General features: G+C 41.0%; 9 protein-coding genes across 9 annotated transcripts; 5 read left to right on the top strand and 4 right to left on the bottom strand.

Annotated features, from left to right (window-relative positions):
- Positions 1 to 3,715: 3,715 nt before the first annotated feature.
- Positions 3,716 to 3,982, top strand: GCK72_010888 (uncharacterized protein; the record flags this gene model as incomplete). Its single annotated transcript, XM_053728086.1, has 1 exon — positions 3,716 to 3,982. One exon carries the CDS (start codon positions 3,716 to 3,718, stop codon positions 3,980 to 3,982), a length of 267 nt encoding a protein of 88 aa, XP_053587663.1.
- Positions 3,983 to 5,503: 1,521 nt separating this feature from the next.
- On the top strand, positions 5,504 to 6,829 carry GCK72_010887 (uncharacterized protein; the record flags this gene model as incomplete). The annotated part of the gene is made up of 4 exons (XM_053728085.1): positions 5,504 to 5,573; positions 5,805 to 5,869; positions 6,576 to 6,645; positions 6,741 to 6,829. The coding sequence occupies 4 exons, from the start codon at positions 5,504 to 5,506 to the stop codon at positions 6,827 to 6,829; spliced, it is 294 nt and encodes a 97-aa protein (XP_053587662.1).
- A 123-nt stretch (positions 6,830 to 6,952) lies between these two features.
- On the bottom strand, positions 6,953 to 8,883 carry GCK72_010886 (uncharacterized protein; the record flags this gene model as incomplete). Its single annotated transcript, XM_053728084.1, has 4 exons — positions 6,953 to 7,030; positions 7,085 to 7,113; positions 7,536 to 7,776; positions 8,767 to 8,883. 4 exons carry the CDS (start codon positions 8,881 to 8,883, stop codon positions 6,953 to 6,955), a joined length of 465 nt encoding a protein of 154 aa, XP_053587661.1.
- On the top strand, positions 8,676 to 10,501 carry GCK72_010885 (uncharacterized protein; the record flags this gene model as incomplete). The annotated part of the gene is made up of 4 exons (XM_053728083.1): positions 8,676 to 8,909; positions 8,958 to 9,323; positions 10,177 to 10,314; positions 10,361 to 10,501. 4 exons carry the CDS (start codon positions 8,676 to 8,678, stop codon positions 10,499 to 10,501), a joined length of 879 nt encoding a protein of 292 aa, XP_053587660.1.
- Positions 10,502 to 10,807: 306 nt separating this feature from the next.
- On the bottom strand, positions 10,808 to 11,767 carry GCK72_010884 (uncharacterized protein; the record flags this gene model as incomplete). Its single annotated transcript, XM_003111669.2, has 3 exons — positions 10,808 to 11,176; positions 11,342 to 11,415; positions 11,659 to 11,767. 3 exons carry the CDS (start codon positions 11,765 to 11,767, stop codon positions 10,808 to 10,810), a joined length of 552 nt encoding a protein of 183 aa, XP_003111717.2.
- A 342-nt stretch (positions 11,768 to 12,109) lies between these two features.
- Positions 12,110 to 15,982, bottom strand: GCK72_010883 (uncharacterized protein; the record flags this gene model as incomplete). Its single annotated transcript, XM_003111822.2, has 4 exons — positions 12,110 to 12,272; positions 13,614 to 13,798; positions 14,458 to 14,553; positions 15,896 to 15,982. 4 exons carry the CDS (start codon positions 15,980 to 15,982, stop codon positions 12,110 to 12,112), a joined length of 531 nt encoding a protein of 176 aa, XP_003111870.2.
- GCK72_010882 (uncharacterized protein) lies at positions 14,563 to 17,868 on the top strand (the record flags this gene model as incomplete). The annotated part of the gene is made up of 10 exons (XM_053728082.1): positions 14,563 to 14,631; positions 14,715 to 14,839; positions 15,096 to 15,175; positions 15,840 to 16,107; positions 16,156 to 16,264; positions 16,312 to 16,447; positions 16,766 to 17,069; positions 17,137 to 17,482; positions 17,529 to 17,716; positions 17,778 to 17,868. The coding sequence occupies 10 exons, from the start codon at positions 14,563 to 14,565 to the stop codon at positions 17,866 to 17,868; spliced, it is 1,716 nt and encodes a 571-aa protein (XP_053587659.1).
- A 580-nt stretch (positions 17,869 to 18,448) lies between these two features.
- GCK72_010880 (uncharacterized protein) lies at positions 18,449 to 24,744 on the top strand (the record flags this gene model as incomplete). The annotated part of the gene is made up of 10 exons (XM_053728081.1): positions 18,449 to 18,517; positions 18,568 to 18,692; positions 22,835 to 22,914; positions 22,991 to 23,258; positions 23,307 to 23,415; positions 23,459 to 23,594; positions 23,651 to 23,954; positions 24,023 to 24,368; positions 24,418 to 24,605; positions 24,654 to 24,744. The coding sequence occupies 10 exons, from the start codon at positions 18,449 to 18,451 to the stop codon at positions 24,742 to 24,744; spliced, it is 1,716 nt and encodes a 571-aa protein (XP_053587658.1).
- Positions 19,124 to 20,274, bottom strand: GCK72_010881 (uncharacterized protein; the record flags this gene model as incomplete). Its single annotated transcript, XM_003111512.2, has 3 exons — positions 19,124 to 19,540; positions 19,596 to 19,712; positions 19,762 to 20,274. The coding sequence occupies 3 exons, from the start codon at positions 20,272 to 20,274 to the stop codon at positions 19,124 to 19,126; spliced, it is 1,047 nt and encodes a 348-aa protein (XP_003111560.2).
- Positions 24,745 to 24,831: the final 87 nt, after the last annotated feature.

The raw sequence follows: 24,831 nt of genomic DNA, 5'->3' as shown, positions 1-24,831 counted from the left end.
ACAAGTGTTACCTGAGTTCACTTTTTCTTCCTCAGAAACTGCATCAAGTGACAAGGCTTCGGCTTCCACTGCGTCTGGACCATTTAAAACGTCCGTAACCTCTTCTTCATCGTACTGGTACCCGTCCGCCTCGATATCGTTGATGAAGTTATCGAACTCGTCGTCTGCCGGAGGCAAGATTGGCGTTGACTCCTCCTTCTTCATCGGCGTCTTTCTTCTCAATTCCTCATCACACGATTCGACAATAACGGAATTTCCATTCGAAATAGAATCTTTAGATTCATCAATTTGCTCAATGAGCGGGTTATTTTGTGAAATTGCGGGCTTGCACCCGGAGAGCGGTACTACGTCGGTCTTGCGACCTTCGAATATTGTACCCTCTCCGGAACCCTTATCGCCTTGAGGCGCGAAAACAGCCTTACTTTCGACCGCAGCCGAGTGGGGATCGGCTTCTTCTCCTCCACTTTTCTTTGCTCTCTTCTTCGACATCGACATCAAAACCAAGCTGAGCTGCGATTCTGCAAGAAAACTCACAATTATATGATAATAGTGAATGCTAGGGAGAGCCAGAGCGTTTAACGCCCCCCGCGAACTTTTAACAGCCTTTTCCTGAAGGGAAAGGCGCTTACCGGAGCACGAACGCCTTAGATTGGCCTGGCTTTATTTTGCAAAAACCCGAAAATAAAAATTTTGGAGAAGTTTTACTCCCAAAATACAGAAAACACTCTTTTCGTGGCGACAAACACGTTAGGCCACGCGAAAATTGCAATTCAAGCTCGTAGCGTTTCGCGCCACATTCGTTCGGCCGCCTTTGCGTCGCGAGACCATTTCGACTTTGGGCGTGCGCCTTTAATACCGTACTCAGCGTTGAAAAAGTTTTTACTGTATTGCTTCGTGAATTAAACTGTTCGACGGCCCGAGAATAAAGAGAAAAGACGGTAATTAATTTGAGCACGTCTCCAAAAATTTTCAGCAATCGAATGCTTCCGTAATTTGTTGACAATCTTCGCGTATGTTCTCGGTACTGTTCGTTGTTGGGTTTTCGTCAGAGAACTCCTGTAATTTCTCGTTTTCCTCGATTTTTGCTTCATCTTGGCGTGTTTCTCCTGTCCATTTCTCCTCCAAAGAACCTCCGTAGTGTGGATCATCCAATCCGTTCGCTTCTTTCGCTGCATTAATCTCCCGTGGGAATTTGTTACAAATTTTCGTGTTATTTCTTTCTTTGCCCGAACGCACCGCGTCTGTGTTTCCACATTCGCAAATGGTGCCAAAGGCTGGGTGTTCGCTTAGTACACCACTCTTCGCAACCTGATCGGAAGGAATTATTTCCTCCTTCCTCTCCATTTCGCAGAGGTCTTGATTCTCCGCCTCCGATCTTGTACTAACAACTTCGGCTTGTCGACCAGTCCTCATGGACAATGTGCTACTACCGATGACAATTCTCCGATTGTGGTAGTCAAATTGTAGAAACGCCAAACGCGACAAGATGTCGATTCCCAATATGAAATCGGATTCTTCATGTGATGTCTGCGAGCTCGAATCCTCCATAAAACGAATTCGGTGTTCAATCAAGGTTGCTCCAATCCTGAATGTGATCAATGCAGATCCGATAACCGGGACCGTGTTGCCCCCGACGCCTACAATCGTATTAGCGCTGTTTGGTTCAAATCTGGCAACTCCCAGAAGCTTAGCAACAGCTCGGGTAGCCACTGACACGCTTGCTCCAGTGTCTATGAGTGCCCAACAAGGTATACCTTCCGCTCTGACGAGTATCTGCGGAGTTACATACTGTCCAGGTCGAGATGATGTGCCCTGCTCGACCGTTGTTTCGTTCGCATGTTGTAACATGTAACACTGCATCCGATCAGTTTCGTATTGATCTGCTGTGATCTGATCGTTGCGTCGCTTCAACAAGTCCACCTGCTCGGTCAGAGCCTTGATCTTTGCCTGGTATTCCAGCTCCGTCGAACTTGCCATTGCTTGCTTTACCTGAGGTTGTTGTTGACGATGGTTGTCCACCGGATTCATCTTGTTTCTTGACTGGTGGTCTCTAGCTCTCTTGAGACATTCTCTAACAAAGTGTCCTTCTTTCTTACAGTAGTGACATGTTCCTTTCTTTCTGTAGTTACCATTTCCTTGGCCATTGTTGAAGCGATTCTGATTGCTTCCGCCTTCCTGTGTACTCGAGGATCCATTGTTCCAAGGCTTCCCTTGCACACTAGCAGCTATTGCTTTCAGCTCAGCCAACAACTCGCTTTCAGAATTTGTTGGTGGCAACATGGCTTCAACATCGAGTGCTGCTTCCAGAGCCTCACGAGGGTTCTTCGGCTTGTGTAGCTTGACACCCATCTTCATATTGTCCCGTAGACCAAACAAGAAATGCTCGAAAATGCTGTCCTTAGCAGTATCCGTCGTTGTACTGTTGTGAATTTGTTTCACCAAGCGTGTGATAGCTCTGTAAAATTCTTCCACCGTCTCATCAGGACGCATCTTTCTTGAACGCAGTTGTTCACGATAACGATCACCCATCGCCGAATGTGCGAATCTCTTCTTTAGTTCACCGACCAATTCGTCGAACGTGGCATCGTTCTTCTTATCCAGAATTTCCTGTACAGTATCCCTCGCTTCATCGCGGAGATAAGCGAGCAGAAACCTTACCTTATTTTCAGGTTTCGTAGCATCTTCCGTCAGATTGAACCTGTCTTGAAAAGACCGAATAAAAGCATTCAGATCCTCTTTGCTGGATCCACTATACGGCGTGATCTGTGCAGCATCCGCCAATGAAATTGCCATAACACGTGGAAGTGTTTCAGTATTTGAGCCAAGCTCGGTTAAAATGTTTTTGTCATCTCCCTTAACGTTATCACTAGACACCACGTTGGTCTTGCGACCTTCGCATACCGTGTCAGTGAAAACAGGGCTTACCTTTGCGTCTCCAACTCCAGAAGACCCCTCAGGACCATGTTCCTGATCAGCTCCAATCGGTGCAGAAGCGATATTCAACGAGGACTCGTTTTCCAGAGTGCTCTCACGACTCTCATCCGATCCAATCGGTGTAGAACCGTCCAGTGCGATCATCTTCGCATCTCTCTTCTTTTGTTTCTTCAGCTTCTTCTTGGCACTTTTGCTCAGCCTTGAAGCAAGCACAGGTTCCGTCTGAACCGTCGCCGACCCAACTGTTGACGACTGCATCTTATCGTGATTATCAAGGGAACACCCCTCCTCACCGACTACTGGAGTCCCGTCGCTTTCGCTGACCACTGACGCTTCTTGCGCCTGTCCAACCAATGCTAACTGCATTGTGTTCACATCTGATCCCAGTTCATTCTGCACCGGTTGCAGACCAGATTCCTGCTGTGCTGGATTCCCAGCCATTGTCACGACTTCCTCCGCAATAGCGGAAATGTCTATTTCCTTGTCTCCGTCATAGTACACATTTGGCATCTCCACTTGCATATCGTGGTTGCCGCTGATCCCATTGATTGACATTGGTGTTGACGCTCTCGGCAGCTCCTCATTAGCATTGAAAGCCAGGTTCGATGCGGAACCATTTGCCGAAGGCACGTTAGAAAAGGACATCGGGTGAGGAACGAAGTTTCCTAGGAGAACCGCTGCGTCGGGTTTAACGCCTTCGCAAACCGCAGTCTCCTGAAGCTTCTTGAAGCTCTCGGACAGAATCCCAAACTGGGTGAGCACATCCTCCAGCTTCTCCTCCATGGCAACTGCTTTGCCCTCTGCCTCCTTGACTTGTTGTTGCGTCATGTTGATTGCTCCTTCAAGATTCCTCATTTTCTCGGCGATAGAGTCCTCCAGATGCTCCTTGATCCAGGTGAGATCAGATGCCACTGCTCTCTTGACAGCCGAAATGTGCTGCGGAGTGACTGTCGAATTGTCCGTGACTCTACCAGCCGACGCCGTAACTGCCCATGGAGGGCGGGTATCACCATGTCCACGACGGGACATTGTTGAACGCTCCGATTGATGAACCGAACTAAGAATTACCTGCAAAAGAGGAAACGAATTAATTCCAGCAGCCCATGTGCTGCCGGAAAAGGAGCGATTGGCCGAAGCCGGGTATATGGATAAAATCGATAATTTTATCGGCAGAACGTCGGTATTACTACCTTCGAATACGCTGACCGAAATATTAAGAAACGAAAAGAAGCGTGACAAGATCTAAACGAGACTAATAGAAACGGACGCGCATCTTACGCCAAATTCTCCCATCGAGAATTCAAGACACCTAACCTAAACCTACACCAGACAAGAACCTAAAAGAAGACGCGCGCTGTCTACAGAAAGGGGTGGGTGGGAGGGTGTAAACGAAAAGAGAACGGGGTATGGTCCCGAGCCAAAGCTAATAAACAGAAAGAGTAGAAAGTACGAGTGGGAAGCGTGGGTGGGTCTTTATAAGTTAGTCTAAAGAAAAGAAAAACCTAGGTCGCTGCTACCAGTAACAACGCAAGACTTTTGTACTGAACTACTAGTTTATTAAAGAGACTTAACGTTTACAATTAAATGGTTAAAGGCGGAAAACATGAGAGAAGTTGGTCTCGGGCAGGGACCCCGTAAGACTGCCTAGATAACGAGAAACGATGGCTTATATAGGGTGAGAAATGGGCGGAGTTAATGGGTGAGAATTAGTGGCGCCTCCGGTGATGAGCGGGAAAGACAGGAACAGCGGAGTGTCGTTGTGGTGTCGGTGTTGGTGATGACAATGGCAGGCCTAGGATGATGTGTGGGGGAGACTGTGAGCGAATGCGAGCAGTTTCGACCTGGAAAGTGTAAGATTGTAATGGTTAGAGATAGAGGGTTGGAAGGGGGATTGGTTAAGACAGCTAGCAGGCCTAAGGTATTGACCGAATACCTTACAAAATGAAAAATTGTGCAATTTCCTTCTAACTTTTATTAGATCGCGAAATAACTCTCTGTCAGTATACATATTTTCCACGGTTAGTGTCGAAATGTCATGGTTTCGAAGCGTCTGGTTTCGAAATGACACGGTTTCCAAATATCTGGTTTCAAAACGTAACGGAGTCTGATTAACCTGTATTGTTTCGAAGAGATGTTGATTCTCGAAGACTTTGTGTAGATTTCCTTCAAAAAAGTTTATGGAAAATTTAAACTGATTTTAGTTACAGTCGTTTACAAATGTTAATTCAGTTTTATAACCACTGATGTCAAATTACGGTTTGTGATTTTTCATTCGACTTTCGAAAACCCAAGAAAATGTTTTCCTATATACCAATAGTTAGATCCCCCTTTCATTTGAAACCTTTATTTTTTCTTCTTTTTCTTCTCTTTCTTCAAATCTATTTCTGTCTGTGTATCATGTCATTCAACGCTCTGACACATGTCTGAATGTATTTAACATGAGCAAGACAACGAACACCATCCCTTGAATCTTTACCATGCCATAGCAATTGCTCAGTGTAAGTCTCTGTATAAAAGGGGATCTTCTAGGTTATTCATTTCTAACTCCTATTTTCAAACTACTGTCAAAATGCCTGAGAAGTGTTGTGGAGAGACAATGAAATACGTTCCAGAGGAATCCAGCACCGATTCTTATATTAGTGAGTTTTTTTGTTGCTTTTTTTACAAGATCAATTACAAAATTGGTCAAAATAATTAGTCTGAAATCTGTTTTTAAAATATTTAGGAGAAATCTTTCTTTTTTATTATTTTTTTCATCCAGATTCGATAACATTCAGGCGTAGTTTTATGCTGATTTCGATGTGATCTAGATCCTGAAAGTCAAATTTTATACAGTTTTCGGGGTGAGACCTAACAATCTTTTATTCCAGAAGTCTACACGTACAAATGCAGCAAGTGCGGAAGCTACAAACGAGATGTTGTCAACACTAAAGATGTAAGGATGATTCATAAATTTTTGATGATTTTAAATGGTTTTTTTTCAGCTCTTCTGAAATGACATCATCTTCTTTGGTTCAGCCGTGCTTCATCATCGACTCAATGAATATCAAACTTCCATTATTATGAATAATTTTTATTACAATATTGATATTATTCATCATTTCAACCGTATTACTCTCTGAATAAAAAACTTTTCTCAGAAAATATTGGTTTTACCTCTGAACTGAAATACAGTAATGATCATAATGAATGCCCCACTTGCAGTTTTCAGTTGCAAACGGTCAACTTTGTGTGTACCACGACCTCACTAATTATCTCAAATTGCTAATTTTTATGGAGTGTGTAGATACTGTAATTCAAAGTCTCAAAACACACAGGTGATAATATAAAATTTGTCACTTTGGCGACGCAACCGGAAATTTCACAATCTTAGCAATTTGACATTTTCGTATTGCTCACTGTCATAAACTACAACGATCGGGAAGCAATTTTTGTCTTGTTGTCAACCGCAATTTCCATTCTTTGACCACGATGGTAGTCTGTCATGTGCATTTTTGCACATCTGTCAGTCAACCCGAAAGAAAATTTGAAGAAGAATTTCAAAATTTTCGAAGAACTTCCGCAAATATTGTTCCTATAAAAGAGAGGCAGTCTAGCTGAAGGCATAACACATTTCTCTGTTATTATTCGTTGAATTCAAGATGGGTTCCCATTCTACAAAATGTTGTGGTCAGGATATGGTCTACCTGCCAGCGGAATCTGAAGAGAACGGTTGGCCCATTAAGTTATTGGTTCATATTTGGGTTTCAGAAATGTTTTGATTTTATGCTGTAGTCCTAACTACTATTAATTGTTTCTTGTTTCAGAAATCTACACCTACAAATGCAGCAAATGTGGCAAATACCATCGAGAAGTGATCGACGCGGAGGATGTTTGTGGTCCGAGACCAGAATAACAACCATCAATTCCTCTTTTTTGTGAATAAATAATTTGTGGACATTCAGACATAAAATAAATCGCTTCATTAATATTCCCAGGCAAGTAAATCAGTAGATCTAAAATAACGATTATTTCTTCTCTACATCAATTGCTCATCCGTGTAGAATGGCTCGGCGTGCTCACGGGTGATCTCCAGATCGGGCATCTCGTCGGGGATCTGGAACATTCGAAGTGAGAGAGTAGATTCCAAAAAGAAAATGGAGGAACTTACATTCGAAATAGTGTCGTCCTCACGTGTTCCTGCAAACAAAACTAAACTTCTTTATATATTTTTTGAATTGACTAGCTTGCTCACTGCTCTCCAGCTACACTGCTCTCACTAGGGAAGGTCGTGATGTCAGTTTGGAGTTATGGGACGTGACCTATATCATTGGAAATTTGAGAATACGCTGATTCCAAAAAAAATTTATATTAAATGTTTGCCTTCGAATCCTGGTATTCAAGAAAAACGAGGTCAAAGTTTGGAATACTGGCATGTCATTCCCTTACGAACGTCAGTGGTCCAAACTTTGACCTCATTTTTCTTGAATATCAACCTTGAGGACAAAAATTGAATAAATATTTAGAATCAGCGGATTCTCAGCTTTCTAATAATATAGGTCACGTGCCATATCATCAAACTGACTCCATAACCTCAACGCCCCCCTCTTATCCCAACTCACTTCTGCCTCTCTTCTTCGTCAAACCCTTTCCTCTCGGAACAGTTTTCTCCTTCTTTCCTTTCTTCTCTCCTCGTTTCTCCTGATTATTATTATTGTTATGATTCGCGTGACGGGCGGATTGTTGCTGGTTCTGTTGTTGTAATTGTTGTTGACCCATTTGATTTTGTGGAGCAGCCAACGGTTGGTCGCGACATTGCTTTCGACTGTTGTCACCGCGACGACTGGAATCAATGGCTTCTTCCTGGAATATCAGGGGAGATAGAAAGAAACAACTAACTTTTAAATTTTAAAAAATTTAAAGAGCTGTATTTCTGTAATTGACAGCTGTCTGGTAGCCTTTATGGTTCGGGAGTTCTGATGCATTAAAGTAATTACGCCCTTTGTAAGGCATTTCCAACTTCAAAGCGTCATATCTCCGCAACCAATACCGCTACCAAAAAGTTATAAACTACTAAAATATAGCCCAACAAATTCTCTACATTTTCTTTGTTGATCACTTCTTGGTCCATCATCCCTTTGTTTAGATAAACCCACTCACTCTTTGACTAGTTTTCCTTCGGCAAAAGCACATACTGTTCACACAGTCAACTCGGCTTGTTTTCAGAAACAGCGAAACCAAAAACAGATAAATATAAATGGAAATGAGATGGGACGACCCTTTGATTGATCTATGCGGTTTTTTAAAAAAGTTTTCTGGCGGAATTTCACGTAAAAATATGAAAAAATGTTTATTCAGGCTGTGTCGATTTACGCGGCTTCGTGTAGATTTACGAGCTAACCAAAAATCAAAACTTTCCCTTTTCTCCGTTCCAACACACCCCATTCATCAATTTGTAACCCACTATTTTTATGTATTCTCCAAATGAAAAAACATAAAATTACGTGTCAAGTCCCCCATTTTTTGTTTGTCACCCATAGTAGTTGCCACCGAGAGAAGAAGAGACCGTCATGCATCGTCAATCACTTTCGATTCGGAATCCATATATTTTTGACGTCGGGATAAGAGAGTATCCGGATTTTCCCTCTTTTTTTCCTATTTTTCCCGTAGAGTGATGGAGGTATCTGGTAGTAGGGCTTAGCCGTGAGAAGGTTTTGTTGTGACACCACGCGTTCTGAAATCTCCCTTAACGTTGTCTGAAAATGCTCCATCCCCTTCTTTTCTACTTTTTTCTCCATCTGCACTTGGCCTACTGTAACTATCAAGCCTCCCATCATCAAGACCATTCTGCACCTGGTTACCATGGAAGCTATCATCACGAAGTGGGTCAGGAGCTTCAGAATATTCACGATGACATGGCGAATGGGTACCAGCATCATCAGGATTTAGGTTACCCAACGGGACCGCCATCGCCAGGTCCGGATCATGGATATCATGTAATCTCGTAAGTCTACACTCGACCCCCGTAAATTCTCTATTTCCAGGATCCCCACCAGTATGGCTACCCATCTGAACCCTCCCTTCCATTATCTCCATCTGCCGGTTCATGTCTCTCCAGAATCCGTTTGGCGGCCTCATTTGATCCAACAATATCTTCAAAAATTAATAGATTTATCGACTCGATGAGAATAGATAGATTGAGAGCATATGTTTGTGAGAGGACCGCCTATTTCTGCGATGAGCACCAGCAGAAAGAAGTGGGAGATTTGTTCCATCAATACGATAGATCAATTGAGATAATTGATCAAGTGAGACATCAACTGACAAGTACGGAGAAAGATCAACTGAATATGATGGAGAATTTGAATGATACACTCGCTGAGCAAGCGTTTTTTGTTTATAAATTTCATGTGAGTTTTGGTTTTAAGCGGGGATATCTCGAAAACTAGAAGAGCTTATAAAAAATGATCTACTGTTGAAAAGTAGCTCTTGAAATTTCCAATATCTTTTTACCTGAAAGTTTCGTGATATCTAGATTGTTAGGAGAGTTATAAAGCATCAAAGAAGCGTGACAGTAAGGGAAGCTCCGATTTGCGGGAAAAGTTTGATGAACCATAATTTGACTCAAACTAGATATTTTTGTTAAAATTTTAAAATTTTCTTATAGAGAATCTTGTATTCTAATAGAATTTTCTTTTTTCCGATTCCAATTCGGTTCAAAATGGACGAAATTTCACTTTTCCCGTGGTTTTATCCCTATTCTCACGGGGGAAGAGAGTGGCGAGAGAGTTCGCCGGCTCACTGTCGACTGTGAGAGACGCAGACATCTCGCTCCGCTTCTTCTCTCCCGTCGATTTTGAACTGAAGTTCGACTTCACTCTGCTTTAGAGCTTCATATCTCGCTAACCAGAAGTATTATCAAAAAGTGATCAACTACAAAAAAGTAGCTTTTGAAATTTACTATATTTTCGTAGTTGAAAGTTTTTTGATAGCTAAATTGGTTGTGGAGTTATAATCAGTCAAAGAAATGAGAGGTAATTATAGACACCTTCCAGCTAAACAGCATTATATCTCGCCAAGCATGAGCGCTATCAAAAAGTGATCAACTACAAAAATATAGTAAATTTCAAGGGCTACATGATCAAATTAAACATCTTGTTTATATCGTGCTTGGCTGCAGAGTTATGGAGTTTCAAAGTGGCATGGCAAATCGACATTTTGCCCAAATTTAATGAATTTTTCTTATCAAGATACGTTTTTCAGCAACTAAATCCTGTCGACTTGGCTGTTCTCACCTCTGCCAAAGCGTCCTTAACCACTGCCCTCTCTGCAACTGCTCCAGATGCAGCATTGAGTAAATCTATGGGCTCATTTACCCCACAAGATCTAGAGAGATTGGCGGTAAGTCAGTTTGTATGCCCATTCGCCCACACATCCCTTCTTCCAGACACTTCCCGTCAATCATCTTCCCGAAGAAGTGCGAACTCATTTGGCACGATGTCAGATCACATCTCCAGAAGTCGTTCATGACACTGTCGCCTTTTTGTTATCCGTGATTGGGTCGAAACAGAATAATTATCGTCGGTAATCTAGGGTTTCTTTCAATACAATTGCATTCATAGAGTTGATAAATTTTACAATTAAAGCACAACATAAATAGTGTAAATACATGTTTTGAATTGATTGAATGATGAATTTTTTGAGAAAGCGAGAGAATATTTTTAGAGAAAATGATGAGGTGAAAATTTTCTGAATGGAGAAATAGAGAACAAGTGACAGAATCACATGCGGATAGATAGAAGAATTTCAGCAAAAAAATGAGGAGGGAAACTGGATTTTAATGAGATTTCCAAGCAATTTTTTAGCTGAATATTTCACAAAATTATCGCATAAATTAAAGATTGACACCCTGTCCAACGAGTCCCTTATCCATGAAACGTCTTCTCGAGAAGCAGAGCCACCACTTCGACGGGCGGTCATGTGGATCCGGGAATGCCAATTCACACAGACGAACACCGAGTTCTTGACGAATTTGTTGAAGATACGCACGCATTTCGTCTTCATCTGGCTTCGATTGTGGTGCTTTGTACATACTATTCAGTGGGAATCCGTTCTCTCCAGGAATTGGAAGAAGATGAGAGAGGGCGAGAGCATTGAGATCTTTTTGACCGGCAATCTTGTTGGGACTTTTTTGAAGTTTACGGAGGCATTCGGTGATGTAGAAAATGAGATAGATGAGCGTACGGTCGGCTGGGCCTTTTATCTGAAAGATTATTATGTGGTGTGCGAATAATTTTAAGAAAAAAACCCATTTTTGAGCGGGAAATGAAGACAGAGACCGTTTTTTTTAAAGCATAATTTTTTTTTGCATTTCTCAGACGAAAATCAGTGTTTGTGTTAGAAGAGAACTATCCCTGCGCAAAATTACCTCAAATTCACGGAAAAAGATGTTCGGCTTGAAGTAGTTGAGCGCTTCGTCGATGATGTCCTCTTGTGTGGTTTCTGGAAAGGAAAATCGTAAAATTCAAAGTTTTCGGTTGAAATTTTTCAACAAACATTTAATTTTTCAAAGCTGTGGTATCGTAATTACTGCTTATAGACAATTGGCAAATTCTACGGGTTCTAGCAGATAAAAATCCGCTAAACAGTGATATTTCAGAGGTTTTTTCAGCTGAAATATGTTGAAATGCGGACAGAAACGTAAACTTCATTTCATTCGATATTTCACATCTTCTTCACACTTACGCGGTGCCGGTCCCTTAAAATTGGTCCGAATCGGCAACTTGCCCATATTTGTGTTACCCAGTGGCAACACTCGGATTTCAGTGTCGAATTTCGAGTGGTACGCTGGCATTTTTAAACCTGAAACTTCGAAATGATTAACTCTGAAAATCGGGAGAAGTTATTACACCAAAAATTGAAGGGAGTCATAAACCCAAAAATCACGACAAAGAAATTTTCGAAAAATCATTAAAAAATGTATAAATATACATGAAAAAGTTAGTTTTTAAATCAAAAAATACCCGTTATTCAATCAAAATTGATGACAATATGTGACAAGATTACATGGGGAAAATATTACATGTTTTGAGGGAGCAATTAATCAAATTGAAGCACAAAAATCACCGAAAGCTCAACAACAAGGAAAATCTAACAGAAATAAAAGAAAACTAACAGAAAAGTGAGTAAAACTGATTCATTTTTTGTTCTCGATCGCCTTTTTCTGCGTCTGTTCGATTTGTTCAATGAAACTTTGTTTTGATAATTGAATATAATCGATTGGAGTTATTGTTAGTAGTGACACCCATTGTCCGAGCGATTTGAAGTTGTCGGCGGCGAATATGAAGCTACGGGCGGTTCTGAAAACAACAACTTTGATTGGGGACGGAAAAATAAGGTATTTAACAACAACGGAAGTCTTCGGAGACGCGGCTTTTATACTTGCTATAAATTTGGTTATAGGTACTTTCGGTTACAGGGAGTCCATTTCTGTAGTCAAAATCTGTTCAATGTCTCTGCGAGCCGAGATATGAGCTCACAAAATCAAATGGCTTTTTCACATGAAATTCCAAATCGGCCGCATATATTGGAATTCCATGAGAAAAAGCTTTACCATATGAAAAGAGTGAGAGCTCATAACTCGGCTCGCTGAGACATTTAGCCGGTTGTGACTGCAGAAACGGAATCCCCGTAGTCGAAAATACGGCTCCGGGACGTTTCGACACCAGACATTTCGACACCGCGACAACTCGACACCGCGACATTTCGACACCAGACATCTCGACACCAGACGTTTCGACACCAGACATTTCGACACCAGACATTTCGACACCATTGAAAATCGAGTAAAATTTGTCTCAAAAAGGAGATGATTTTAGGGTTTGAAGGATCCGGGGTTCGACCCGGGTGCTTGAAAAAATGTTTTATTTTTATTTTTGGGTTTTTGGTACCAATCTGACAACCAGGGTTCGACCCCCACGGGTATCAATGTTTTTTGTTTTTTTTATTCTTAACATTTTGGTACTAATCTGACGTCCGGGGTTCACCTCTTGATGCTGGCAAAGTTATTTTGACTTTGATTTCTGACATTTTTCTTCATGTAAGCTAGATAGAAGTATAATTGCGAGGAAGATGGGAATAACTCTTGATCAAACGACTTGTGCGTGCATCAACTCAAATGATGATAATTCGAATGTTCGAGAAAACCACTCCCGGAATACGGAGAAACTTTTCTCAAACATACAAAATAGGGAATGGTTTTTCAAGACCATGTAGTACCAAAATGTTAAAAATAAAAAAACAAAAAACATTGATACCCGTGGGGGTCGAACCCTGGTTGTCAGATTGGTACCAAAAACCCAAAAATAAAAATAAAACATTTTTTCAAGCACCCGGGGTCGAACCCCGGACCCTTCAAACCCTAAAACCATCTCCTTTTTGAGTCAAATTTTACTCGATTTTCAATGGTGTCGAAATGTCTGGTGTCGAAATGTCTCGTGTCGAAACGTCTGGTGTCGAGATGTCTGGTGTCGAAATGTCGCGGTGTCGAGTTGTCGCGGTGTCGAAATGTCTGGTGTCGAAACGTCCCGGAGCCGAAAATACCTATATCCAAATTTATAGATAGTTTGAAAGCCGCGTCTCCAAATACTACCCTTGTGATGCATCTTAGAAAGGGATGTTAGTATTCATAGAAAACTCACGATTTAAATTTAATTTCAAACGTAAAATCCTTTCCAATCTTATTCTCATCACACAGCTCAATAAAACAGTCTTCAATGATAAGAAGAAGGAATGGAGGGGTTGATGACGTCTCTTCTTCTGATTTATTGTATACAAATAACATATTCGCCTTCAAAACACCCCATCCAGCACGCCATTGGAAATCCTGGAAAAAAATTATTGAGAATCATGTTAACATTTACAAGTCGGATTTATTGTTTTGTGTGAAATAAACTGAAATTCACAAATTTAACTCTTCTACGAAATCTCCATCAAACTACATTGTGATCAGTGCCCTTTGAGCACTTCGCAGATGCTCAGAAGACCAGATCCATCAAAATATTTATCTCTTTTCTTTGATTTTCTGGCTAACAGAAAAAAGAAAACAAGCATTCCAATTGATTGGGTCATCCGACCCTAGAGAAAGATTGATTATGTTCTCTTCGGAGCGATCCAGAAGGATGAAAAAGTGAAAAAGCACCTGACAGAGAGGTGTCTGAGGTCAAACCCTCTATCTTTTTGTCGTTTTGATGACAATTCGGATAATGGAGACGGATTTTCGGAACTTTCAGTACTTTCTAATCTCTTTTCAGTCTTCTTAGTTATGAACTGCGTTGCGTGCGCCTTTTGATGTTTTGACTCAAAAAATCGGTGTTTGGAGCTATTTTCATCAAGAAAACATAAATTCTTGCTACCAAAATGACCACCTGACACCTTTTCAACCCCCGTCTGGGGTCAAATGGCCAATGGTGCTATTCTCTTATCTCTTTCTCTCCCGTTATCTCAAATTGATAACAACTGTCTTTTTCTCCATCTATTCAGTACCTGCTGCAATTGCAAGGGACCCGTGAATCGTCGCTCAAACGTTGGATCGGCACCTAGTCGAAACAGCGAATTCGCGTTGGCTAGCATCTCGGGGCGCTGAAAATCATGAAGTTGGTTTTGACGATTCTGGTGGCCGCTTTGGCTATCGGAGCGGAAGCAGGATTTGAGAGAAAGGTGAGAAGATATTCAAGATTGAAAAATAAATTATATCAAAAAATATAATTTTCTCTAGAAAATATTATAAATCTTATTTCCAGTATACCGTCTGCGAACATAAAGACGGTGGTCTACACTCATTTAAAGAAGGACGTATAGGAGACGACGATGTTTGTGGAAAACGTCTTGCGACGGCTTATTTCCACGATGAAGTCAACCAAACGGGGTAAGCACATAATGATTCACCAGAACGAGACAAATTTTGTTTGCTAAACACGGAAAATCGATAAAACTATAGGGAAAACAGGGAGAATAGTATGTTTTGAATAACTTCGCAAAACTTTTGTAAAGAAAATGGAAAATGTTGAGCAGTGAAATTGGCTTGAGACGTTTTTATGAAGAAATTTTTATTTTTGACAGAAGTTGTTCAGTTTTGGATAAAATTGAAAGCTCTCTCACTTTATTTAATGAATTTATTTCAGATGGGCTTTCCTTGAAGTTGACGTGATCAGCCCAAAGATTCCACACTACTTGCAAGGATATGCCACTGGATTTGCTGAAGGTGAGAAAAACGAAGAGAAATTAGCAACGAGGTGTAGGAAAAGAGGCTCAAATGAGGTGAATTGAAGTATATCCAAAGATCTTGAACCAGTGAAAGTCTATGAAACTGTTTGAGGAACAAAGTAAATTAGTTTTACAGCGGATTTCAAAACAAAGCGATGAGTCACACTTTCTACTCGAAAACCCTTTTCCTGGTCAATTTTTTACCGGAAACTGATAAATTATAGTAATTTCAACTCGAAAAATACCAAAAACCAAACCACAAATCACAAAAATCTATTGAAAATCTACTTTTCGACTCAATTCCTTCTTTGTTGTCAGAAAAACAGTGAAATAAGTGTGTGTGGATTTACGATAAACAACACGCACTAGCGGAATAACGGAGTGTCGTTGTGAACTTCTTTTGGCAAAAATACGAATTCTGAAAGTTTGTGAAAAGAAAGAAGAGAGGAAAACGCAGAAAATTAATGTTTAGAGAAATACACTAGTCTTTATCGATAAACAAAAAACGAAAATCATCCGTACAGCAGGAAAATTGAGTGAATACGAGCAGAAACCAGATAAAACCAGCGTTGTCTTGGTTTTAGCACTTTTACAAAAACTGAATTAAAACAGATTCCTTATACTTAGGAATATAGGAAATCAATGTTTAAAAATCCTTCCAGGTCGTGCAACTCGCGATTTGATCGACATGCACATCATGAATACCGTAACTGGTTACTGTGACGGTGCCAAACATTTCTGCGATGAGCTCGCCGAGTTCATCGAGGATAACTTGAAATGGATGGAGACGGAGATCAAAGAACATCCGGAAGATGAGTATTGGCAGCAAGTGAATCTAACAGTCAATCAATTATTCGGGTTGATTCACGGATATGAGAATACTCTGGGAGCTCAAATCAATTATCGGGAGATTGCAGTTCACCCAATTTTGTGAGTTGAATGAGAATGATAATTGAGACGGAAACTTTTGATTTCCAGCATGATCCAACTTGCTGGAGACCTGGAAGACCTCGCCATGAAGTTCAAAAAGCCAGAAAATCCGAAGAAAGTCTTCTCAGGACCAGGACATTGCTCCGCTCTTGTCAAGGTAATTAGTTCGCTTTACTGGAACATAATCTACTTATCCCAATTCAGCTTCTTCCCAAAAACGAAGATATTTTGTTCTCTCATGTCACCTGGACATCTTACGGTGCCATGTTGAGAATCAACAAGAAATATTCATTCAAGACTGGAGATCCAGGACAGGTTTACTCGTTTTCGAGTTATCCAGGTACGGGGATATATCACAAGAGAGAGGGATTGTATCAAAAAGATGTTAACAGCAAAGTTGTTGCAAATTTTAGTCTCCACATTTTTGCAGTTGAAAATTGTTTGATACCGTTTAGTACAAAATAGTTATGGATCATTGAATGTCGCTAGCTTACATTTTGCTTTCAACGGTATTCAATATCTCCAAAGCTCTTGAACAGTTGTTCGTGAGGAGGAATATGTAGAACAGTTCAAGCATATAGATGATTTCGTCTCTTTATTAAGCCCTCTTTCTCATCCCTCAGTTTCCGTTTTCCCATCGTTCACTCCAATATTTCAGCCTCCATCACCTCCACCGACGACTTCATTCTCACCTCTGCGAAACTGGCAATTCTCGAAACGACCATCGGAAACTATAACGAGAAATCTCTCGACCTCATTACTCCAAACACCGTCCTCACTTGGATTCGTGCTGAAATTGCTCACAGAACTGCATCATCTGGATTGCAATGGGCTGAAGCATTCGGAAGACATAACAGTGGAACATACAATAATGAATGGGTTGTGGTCGATTACAAGCAATTTCATAGAGGAAAAGAGGTTCAGCCAGAGACTGGAATCATTCATGTCGTCGAGCAGATGCCGTGAGTTTTTTCTGTCTGTGTGGCTATCTATCCGGATGTCCAGAATCCCAATTTCCTCCTTTTCCAGAGGTCACATCGTTCACTCTGACAAGACCGCCCATCTCTTCCGTACTTCTTACTGGCCGGGATACAATCAACCATACTACAAACAAATTATTCGATTCTCTGAAACTGACAAAATGGTTGAGAAGTACGGTGACTGGTACAGCTACGACAAGACCCCTCGAGCACTCATCTTCGCGAGAGATCATGTGAATGTCAAGGACATGGACTCGATGATTTCATTGATGAGATCTAATAATTACACAAAGGATCCATTGTCAAAGTGTGACTGTAATCCACCGTATTCTGCTGAAAATGCTATTGCATGCAGATCCGATTTGAATCCAATCAACGGTACTTATCCATTCAAGGTAAGTATAAATATCAGATAATAAATTTCCCCTGTTTCCATTCCAGTCTCTTGGATTCCGTGATCACGGAGCCATCGACGTCAAAGTCACCAACTCCCGTCTTATCAACACTCTCCAATTTACCGCCGTCTCTGGGCCACCAGGCGGAGTCAACAAGGATGTCCCAATTTTTGATTGGAGAACCACCCCATTGAGAGAAAAGGTTCCACATTACGGACAACCGGATAAGTGGAAGTGAGTACAGACGATCTTCGGCCAGACAATCTGACACACATAATGATTTCCCTGATTTCAGCTTCGCACCAGTGACCTACAAATGGAGAAAGACCTACACACCAAGCCGTATTGACAGATTGAAGGAATTGTTGTTCCAAGAGTCTTATTAATTTTTTTTAAGTGGCAATAAAGTAATTTCACATTCAGACATCGAGACCTTCAGATGGACAGACAACTTATTTTCAGAACGAAAAACAACTGCTATCAATTTCAGGTTGTTTTTGCACTGGAAAACGTTGGAAAACCAGAATAAGTATTGGAAATATCTATCTGATTTACCTATTTTTCAATATAATGGGGGATATTCACCTCCGGAAAAAACGTTTTTTCCCTCGATTCATTTGCCGGAAAAAACGGCAAAAAACGGAAAAACAGTTTTTTCCGGTAAATGAATCGAGCGAAAAAACGTTTTTTCCGGAGGTGAATAACCCCATAAAACACAATCTTGCTATCAAAACTTGACCACCTGACACCTTTCCAACCCCCGTCTGGGGTCAAATAGCCAGTGGTGCTATCCTCTTATCTCTTTCTCTCCCCGTTATCTCAAATTGATAACAACTGTCTTTTTCTCCATCTATTCAGTACCTGCTGCAATTGCAAGGGACCCGTGAATCGTCGCTCAAACGTTGGATCAGCACCCAGTCGAAACAGCGAATTCGAGTCGGCTAGCATCTCGGGGCGCTGAAAATCATGAAGTTGGTTTTGACGATTCTGATAGCCACTTTGGCTATCGGAACAGAAGCAGGATTCGAGAGACAGGTGAGCAGTAATGTATAGTTTATTCAAAAATGTCAACTTCCTAATTCCAGTATACTGTCTGCGGACATAAAGACGGTGGTCTACACTCATTTAAAGAAGGACGTACAGGAGACGACGATGTTTGTGGAAAACGTCTTGCGACGGCTTATTTCCACGATGAAGTCAACCAAACGGGGTGAGTGCAAGAAAAGAAATATCTTAAGATTTGTGAGTGGAATACTTTCTGAATACCCGTTCACGTTTTCCATTGATTTATCTCTAACTAGACCTAACCATCTAAGATGTTCCCGTAGTTCATGTTTTGTTGGTCCTTCTAGAAGAATATTCTCACTTTTATTGGTTAGATGGACAAGAAATGTTGTGCTTTTTCGATACGTTGACAAGGCTATTCCCTGAATTAGATTCGTTTTTTACAAATTGAAAACAAAGAGAAATTTTATATATTTTTGAAAATTTATTAACTGAACGATGTAGCGATGGATAGATGAAGTGATGATTGAATGAATGAATGACACACAAGAGATCATAACCGTGGGAAAAAATGATGGAAAACGATAGGTTGATGATAACTGGATTTAAATAAAAAATGTGGAGATGTAAGGGGACTTAGGCATCAACAGTGGCATCCTCCTCAGGTGGCTCAACTGGCTCAACATTCACTGGAGGAGTCACAATTTGAGCCGGTGCACCTGGAGTGATTGGTGGAGTTGGGAAGAGTACAGCTAAAAGTGGGTTAGGAAACATAGGCTGTGGTTGAGTGAACATTTGAGAGGACAACTGAAACTGTTGGAGGAGTACATTTGGTTGTGATAGTAGATTAGTTGGGAACAGAAATGGGAAAGCGGTTGGTGCTGGAGAAGGAATGGAAGGAGCAGTAGAATTTGACGTGGATGGTTCCGACTCCTTTTTCATTTTCTTCGCAGATTGAGAGCTGCTCTCCGCTTCACGCTTCTGACGACGATCCTGACGGCTTCCCGTTGCGTATGGATTATTGTCAGTTTTGAGTTGGTTCAGTGCATCACCCTGAAAAGATGAATATTGAGAGATCATCTAATTGTCTAGACCCATTGAAACTTACATGATATGCTGTCACAGTGATGAATGAAGTGTAGTCAATTTTTGAGATGTGAACGATTTGATCTCCCTCTAAGATTGTCAGAACCGGGATGTATCTGTGTTGAGTAAGAAGGTAGACCTGTAAATAATTGGATTCAAAATCTGGAACTATTGAAAAATAAACTTACAAACGATGGCCCTTTATGCTGATTTGACTTGCGATTGGTGACTCTGATCTGGTCAAAGCTGAGTGGCTTATCCATCCAATCCTTTCCAAGTTGAGCTCCATCTTTATGGAATACAATCCGTGGAACTCCTTTCTCTTCAGTTGACGGAGATTCTGTCCAGACTCCATTGACATATCTCAATTTCTTGTCATCGAAAAACTCGAAATGCATGCTGATCACGTAGTATTTCGATGGGTCCAACCCCGCGACGATATACTCCAGAGTAGGGAAGATACGACGACCAGGAGCTGTGATGTTCATCTCGTTGGTCAGCTCGAAACAATTCCTCCAAAGATCGTCAGTGTAGCTAGAGAGTGACACAGAGATGTCTGTCATCTTAGAGAGAGACATCTTCGGGAGAAGTAGTAAGTGAGTTGGGTAGACGAATGAGATGAGAATGAAGGAATGAGATGGGTATTTATACTCTTCTGTGAGATGGTACCCCTCGACGCAGTCATCTGTTGCTCCGCCCATATACGCAGTCAAATGGGAGGTCCGCCCCCTTACTTACACAGAGAGACAGCGTGTGATTCAACTTTCCCAGGAGCAAGGAGGATACTGTTTAGGGTAAAAAGGGTAGATGAAAATTGGTGTATAATAGTGCACAACAAACGGAGAGGAGTCAATATAGGGGATAAGTAGAACAAGAAAATATGTTTTATGGATGTAGATACTCCGGAATACAGAAAGATCATGGTACTGAATAAAATGGGTTCGTAACGAGGGCTTGTAATGAGACGAAAGAATGATAAATACCTAAGAAACATCAAGCTTGATGGTATCGAAATCGGATTTCGAATGAAGGTTTCACCAGAACTTTTCAAATTAGAAACCTAATTTGTGACAATACATTTTCACAAAACCGGTTGGCTTTGGATCATCAGAAACACCGCCAGAAGCGTGTCCCCAACACCAGATTCTTGGCACAGATTCTTGGCAAGTAAATTACCGCCAACCAAAGTCTTCTCGGGAATCTCCTGATTCGGATTCTTCTCGTGTCTCATGTTGTGGCGAAGCCAACAATGATTATGGAAAATTAAGGGTTGCTGCTGAAAACCATTGACTGTTTTTATGTTGCTTAACAGGATGAAGAATTCATCAGAAGAAAGTCATTGAACCGAAACGTAGGCACTTATCTGCAAATATCACACTAGATCATGAACACTAGATCATGATCAATGAACAGCACTCGATCTACATCTCTTGGGAACTTGTCTCATTCCTGGCACGGATTCTGCTCATTGTCTTCATTCATTTCCAAAAACTACTTTGTTCATAAATACTACACGCCATAGTTGTCCGGAATCCGGATTCCGGAATTCCGGGTTTTTTTTGACATTCCGGTTCCGGTTCCGGATTCCGGAAAATGAAAATTTTCATTCCGGTTCCGGATTCCGGATTCCGGTATTTGAAAAACTTTATTCCGGTTCCGGATTCCGGAAAATGAAAAATTTGATTCCGGTTCCGGATTCCGGATTCCGGTTTTTCGGAAAATGGCATTCCGTACAACTATGCTACACGCTCTCACTTTGGTCACAACATAAACAGTGAGAAAACAATAATGAAAACGAGATGATTATTGAGATATGAAAATCTGGTAGTTTTTCGGGATTTGAACTTCTGAGTTAAGGTTTTGAAGTTCTTGGCCCAGTATCATTTGATTGAATCTGTTATTACTTCATCATCGACTGGCACACTCAAAATGTTATAATGTCAGTAACATTATTATTACAAATGAAAGTCGGGATCTCGAAAGTTTCAGGAAAGAATCTAACTTTCGAGCAACGTCTGAATTGCGTTACATCCTGGAGTCGACACTCCTCGTTGTTCAGACATACAGAATTTAATAAAGACTGCAACGAGGATGGAAGCGCTAGTCACGATTGGGTGCTAACTTTGTTCAGTTCATTGTTCATAATTGATTTCGTTCGGATGTTATTTTGTACTTTGAATCCAGAGCAGTTTGAAACTGTCCAGTCACCATCTGATTTCAATCATCATCGAATTGTTTCAGAAGCTCTCTCACTTTTCAATATTCCCATTTTATCGCTTATCACTTCATAGCCATCTTTATATACTATTTTTATAAACTCCCATGCTAATTCGGGACAGATTGAACGTCTTCCTTTGTTTACTCGGGAGAGTATAGCGGTCACATCAAACGTCGGGAGTACACTTACAGTCTTTTAGCATAAAAATCCTTTATTGTTGCCGACAAGGGGAAATGAGCCGTCAGGTGTGAGAAGACAAGTTCACGGGAGATTTTGGTAATTTGATGTTTTCGTTAGTTAAAATAGGATATTTGTGGGTTTGAAACTGTTGAGTCACTTTTCTTAATCTTCTCGTAGGTCCCCATGTCTTGTTATTTCATTAATACCTTTACAAATTTCTCCAACAAACTGTATAATTAGTCTCGGATCTTTCTGTGAACGATATCGTGACCTCTGTTGTTCCCCTTGTTTCATCACATTGTCTATATGGAGTCCCCTGCAATTGACACCTGACACGCTTTGAACTCAATACGTGTCAGTTCTCCAGGTCCGCATAGCGAAACGAGTAAATCTTGGGACATCATAATCCAAACATTGCACGTGACACCTGTTGTATTTTCCCCGTAACTCGAATCCTACAGTTCACACTGTTCTGTAGCATGACGATGAGCAAGCGGCATCCACGGAACACAAAGTGAAGGTGAAAAAGATTCGAAAAAAGAGAATAATAGTACGAAAAGAACCATTCTGAAGCATGGAGAAAATGAGGAGAAAGGGATTGTAACTATGTGAAAAGAGGCAAAAATGCAGAGGACATGGTGCATATTAAAAGTAGAAGACATGAACTGTTTAGGGTCCGCCGAGACAAAACTTGTAACACTGAAACGTGAAGATATTTACGGGAAATTGTGACTGAAAATTATCATTTTTGGTATCTGACTATGAGTACACACTTTAAAACCTTTATTTCCATCGATCAAAAAATAGATACAAAGATTTCAAAACTATATCTAAATTATTCAATTTCAAAAACGTCTTTCCAGATGGGTTTTCCTTGAAGTTGACGTGATTAGCCCGAAGATTCCACACTACTTGCAAGGATATGCCGCTGGATTTGCTGAAGGTAACAAATGAGAGAACAAAATGAAACTGATAAGAACATTAGGTAAAACTCTACAAGTTCGTGAACCTAATTCCAGGTCGTGCAACTCGTGATTTGATCGACATGCACATCATGAATACCGTAACCGGTTACTGTGACGGTGCCAAACATTTCTGCGATGAGCTCGCCGAGTTCATCGAGGATAACTTGAAATGGATGGAGACGGAGATCAAAGAACATCCGGAAGATGAGTATTGGCAGCAAGTGAATCTAACAGTCAATCAATTATTCGGGTTGATTCATGGTTATGAGAATACATTGGGAGCTCAGATCAATTATCGGGAGATTGCAGTTCACCCAATTTTGTGAGTTGTATGAGAAGGATAATTGAAAGGAAAAGTTTCAATTTCCAGCATGATTCAACTTGCCGGAGATCTGGAGGACTTAGCCATGAAGTTCAAAAAACCAGAAAATCCGAAGAAAGTCTTCTCAGGACCAGGACATTGCTCCGCTCTCGTTAAGGTAGAGAATTCGCTTTACTGAAAAGAAGACTTCTCAATTTCAGCTTCTACCGAAAAACGAGGATATCTTGTTCTCTCATGTCACCTGGTCTTCCTACAGCACTATGCTCAGAATCAACAAGAAATATTCGTTCAAGACTGGAGATCCAGGACAGGTTTACTCGTTTTCAAGTTATCCAGGTTTGTGATATTACTAGATTGTCGAAAAGTTGAAAAGTCATCATCTTTATTTTCAGCATCCATCACCTCCACCGACGACTTCATTCTCACCTCTGCTAAACTCGCAGTTCTCGAGACTACGATCGAGAATTATAACAAGAAGTCACTCGACCTCATCACTCCTAATACAGTTCTCACTTGGATTCGTGCTGAAATTGCTCACAGAACAGCATCATCTGGATTGCAATGGGCGGAAGCATTTGGAAGACATAACAGTGGAACATATAATAATGAATGGGTTGTAGTGGATTACAAGCAATTCCACAGAGGAAAAGAGGTTCAGCCAGAGACTGGAATCATTCATGTCATTGAGCAGATGCCGTGAGTTGTGTCTGTCTGTGTGTCTATCTGTCCGGATGTCCAGAATCCCAACCTCTCCCATGTTTCAGAGGCCACATCGTTCACTCCGACAAGACCGCCCATCTCTTCCGTACTTCCTACTGGCCAGGATACAATCAACCATACTACAAACAGATTATTCGATTCTCTGAAACTGACAAAATGGTTGAGAAGTACGGTGACTGGTACAGCTATGACAAGACCCCTCGAGCACTCATCTTCGCGCGAGATCATGTGAATGTAAAGGACATGGACTCGATGATTTCATTGATGAGATCAAATAATTACACTAAGGATCCATTGTCAAAGTGTGACTGTAATCCACCATATTCGGCGACCAATGCAATTGCTAGCAGAGCTGATTTGAATCCAATCAATGGTACTTATCCGTTCAGGGTAGGTCAAAATTAATTAGCAGCATGTTCTACTCTTCAAATATTTTCAGTCGCTCTCGTTTCACGACCTTGGAGCTATCGACGTCAAAGTCACCAACTCCCGTCTCATCAACACCCTCCAATTCACAGCCGTCTCCGGACCACCAGGCGGTGTCACAAAGGACGTTCCAATTTTTGATTGGAGAACCAATCCATTGAGAAAGAAAGTTCCACATTTTGGACAGCCTGTTAAATGGAAGTGAGTACAGAAGATCTTCCAGACATACTGACAATCATTATATTTCAGCTTTGCCCCAGTGACTTACAAATGGAGAAAAACTTACACTCCAAGCCGTCTTCAGAGATTCAAACAGTATTTGTCAGAGAGATCTTTCTAATTTTTTTCGATCTTTTTAGTAAAATTACAATATTTTTGCCTAAGGGTGCATGGATATACTGGCAGAAAGACAGACAAATTTATTGGA

The sequence above is a fragment of the Caenorhabditis remanei genome, chromosome III, assembly GCF_010183535.1.
Source record: "Caenorhabditis remanei strain PX506 chromosome III, whole genome shotgun sequence".
Classification (NCBI taxonomy): domain Eukaryota; kingdom Metazoa; phylum Nematoda; class Chromadorea; order Rhabditida; family Rhabditidae; genus Caenorhabditis; species Caenorhabditis remanei.
The sequence above is the reverse complement of the archived record's forward strand: the minus strand, read 5'-3'. Positions and strand labels throughout refer to the sequence as shown.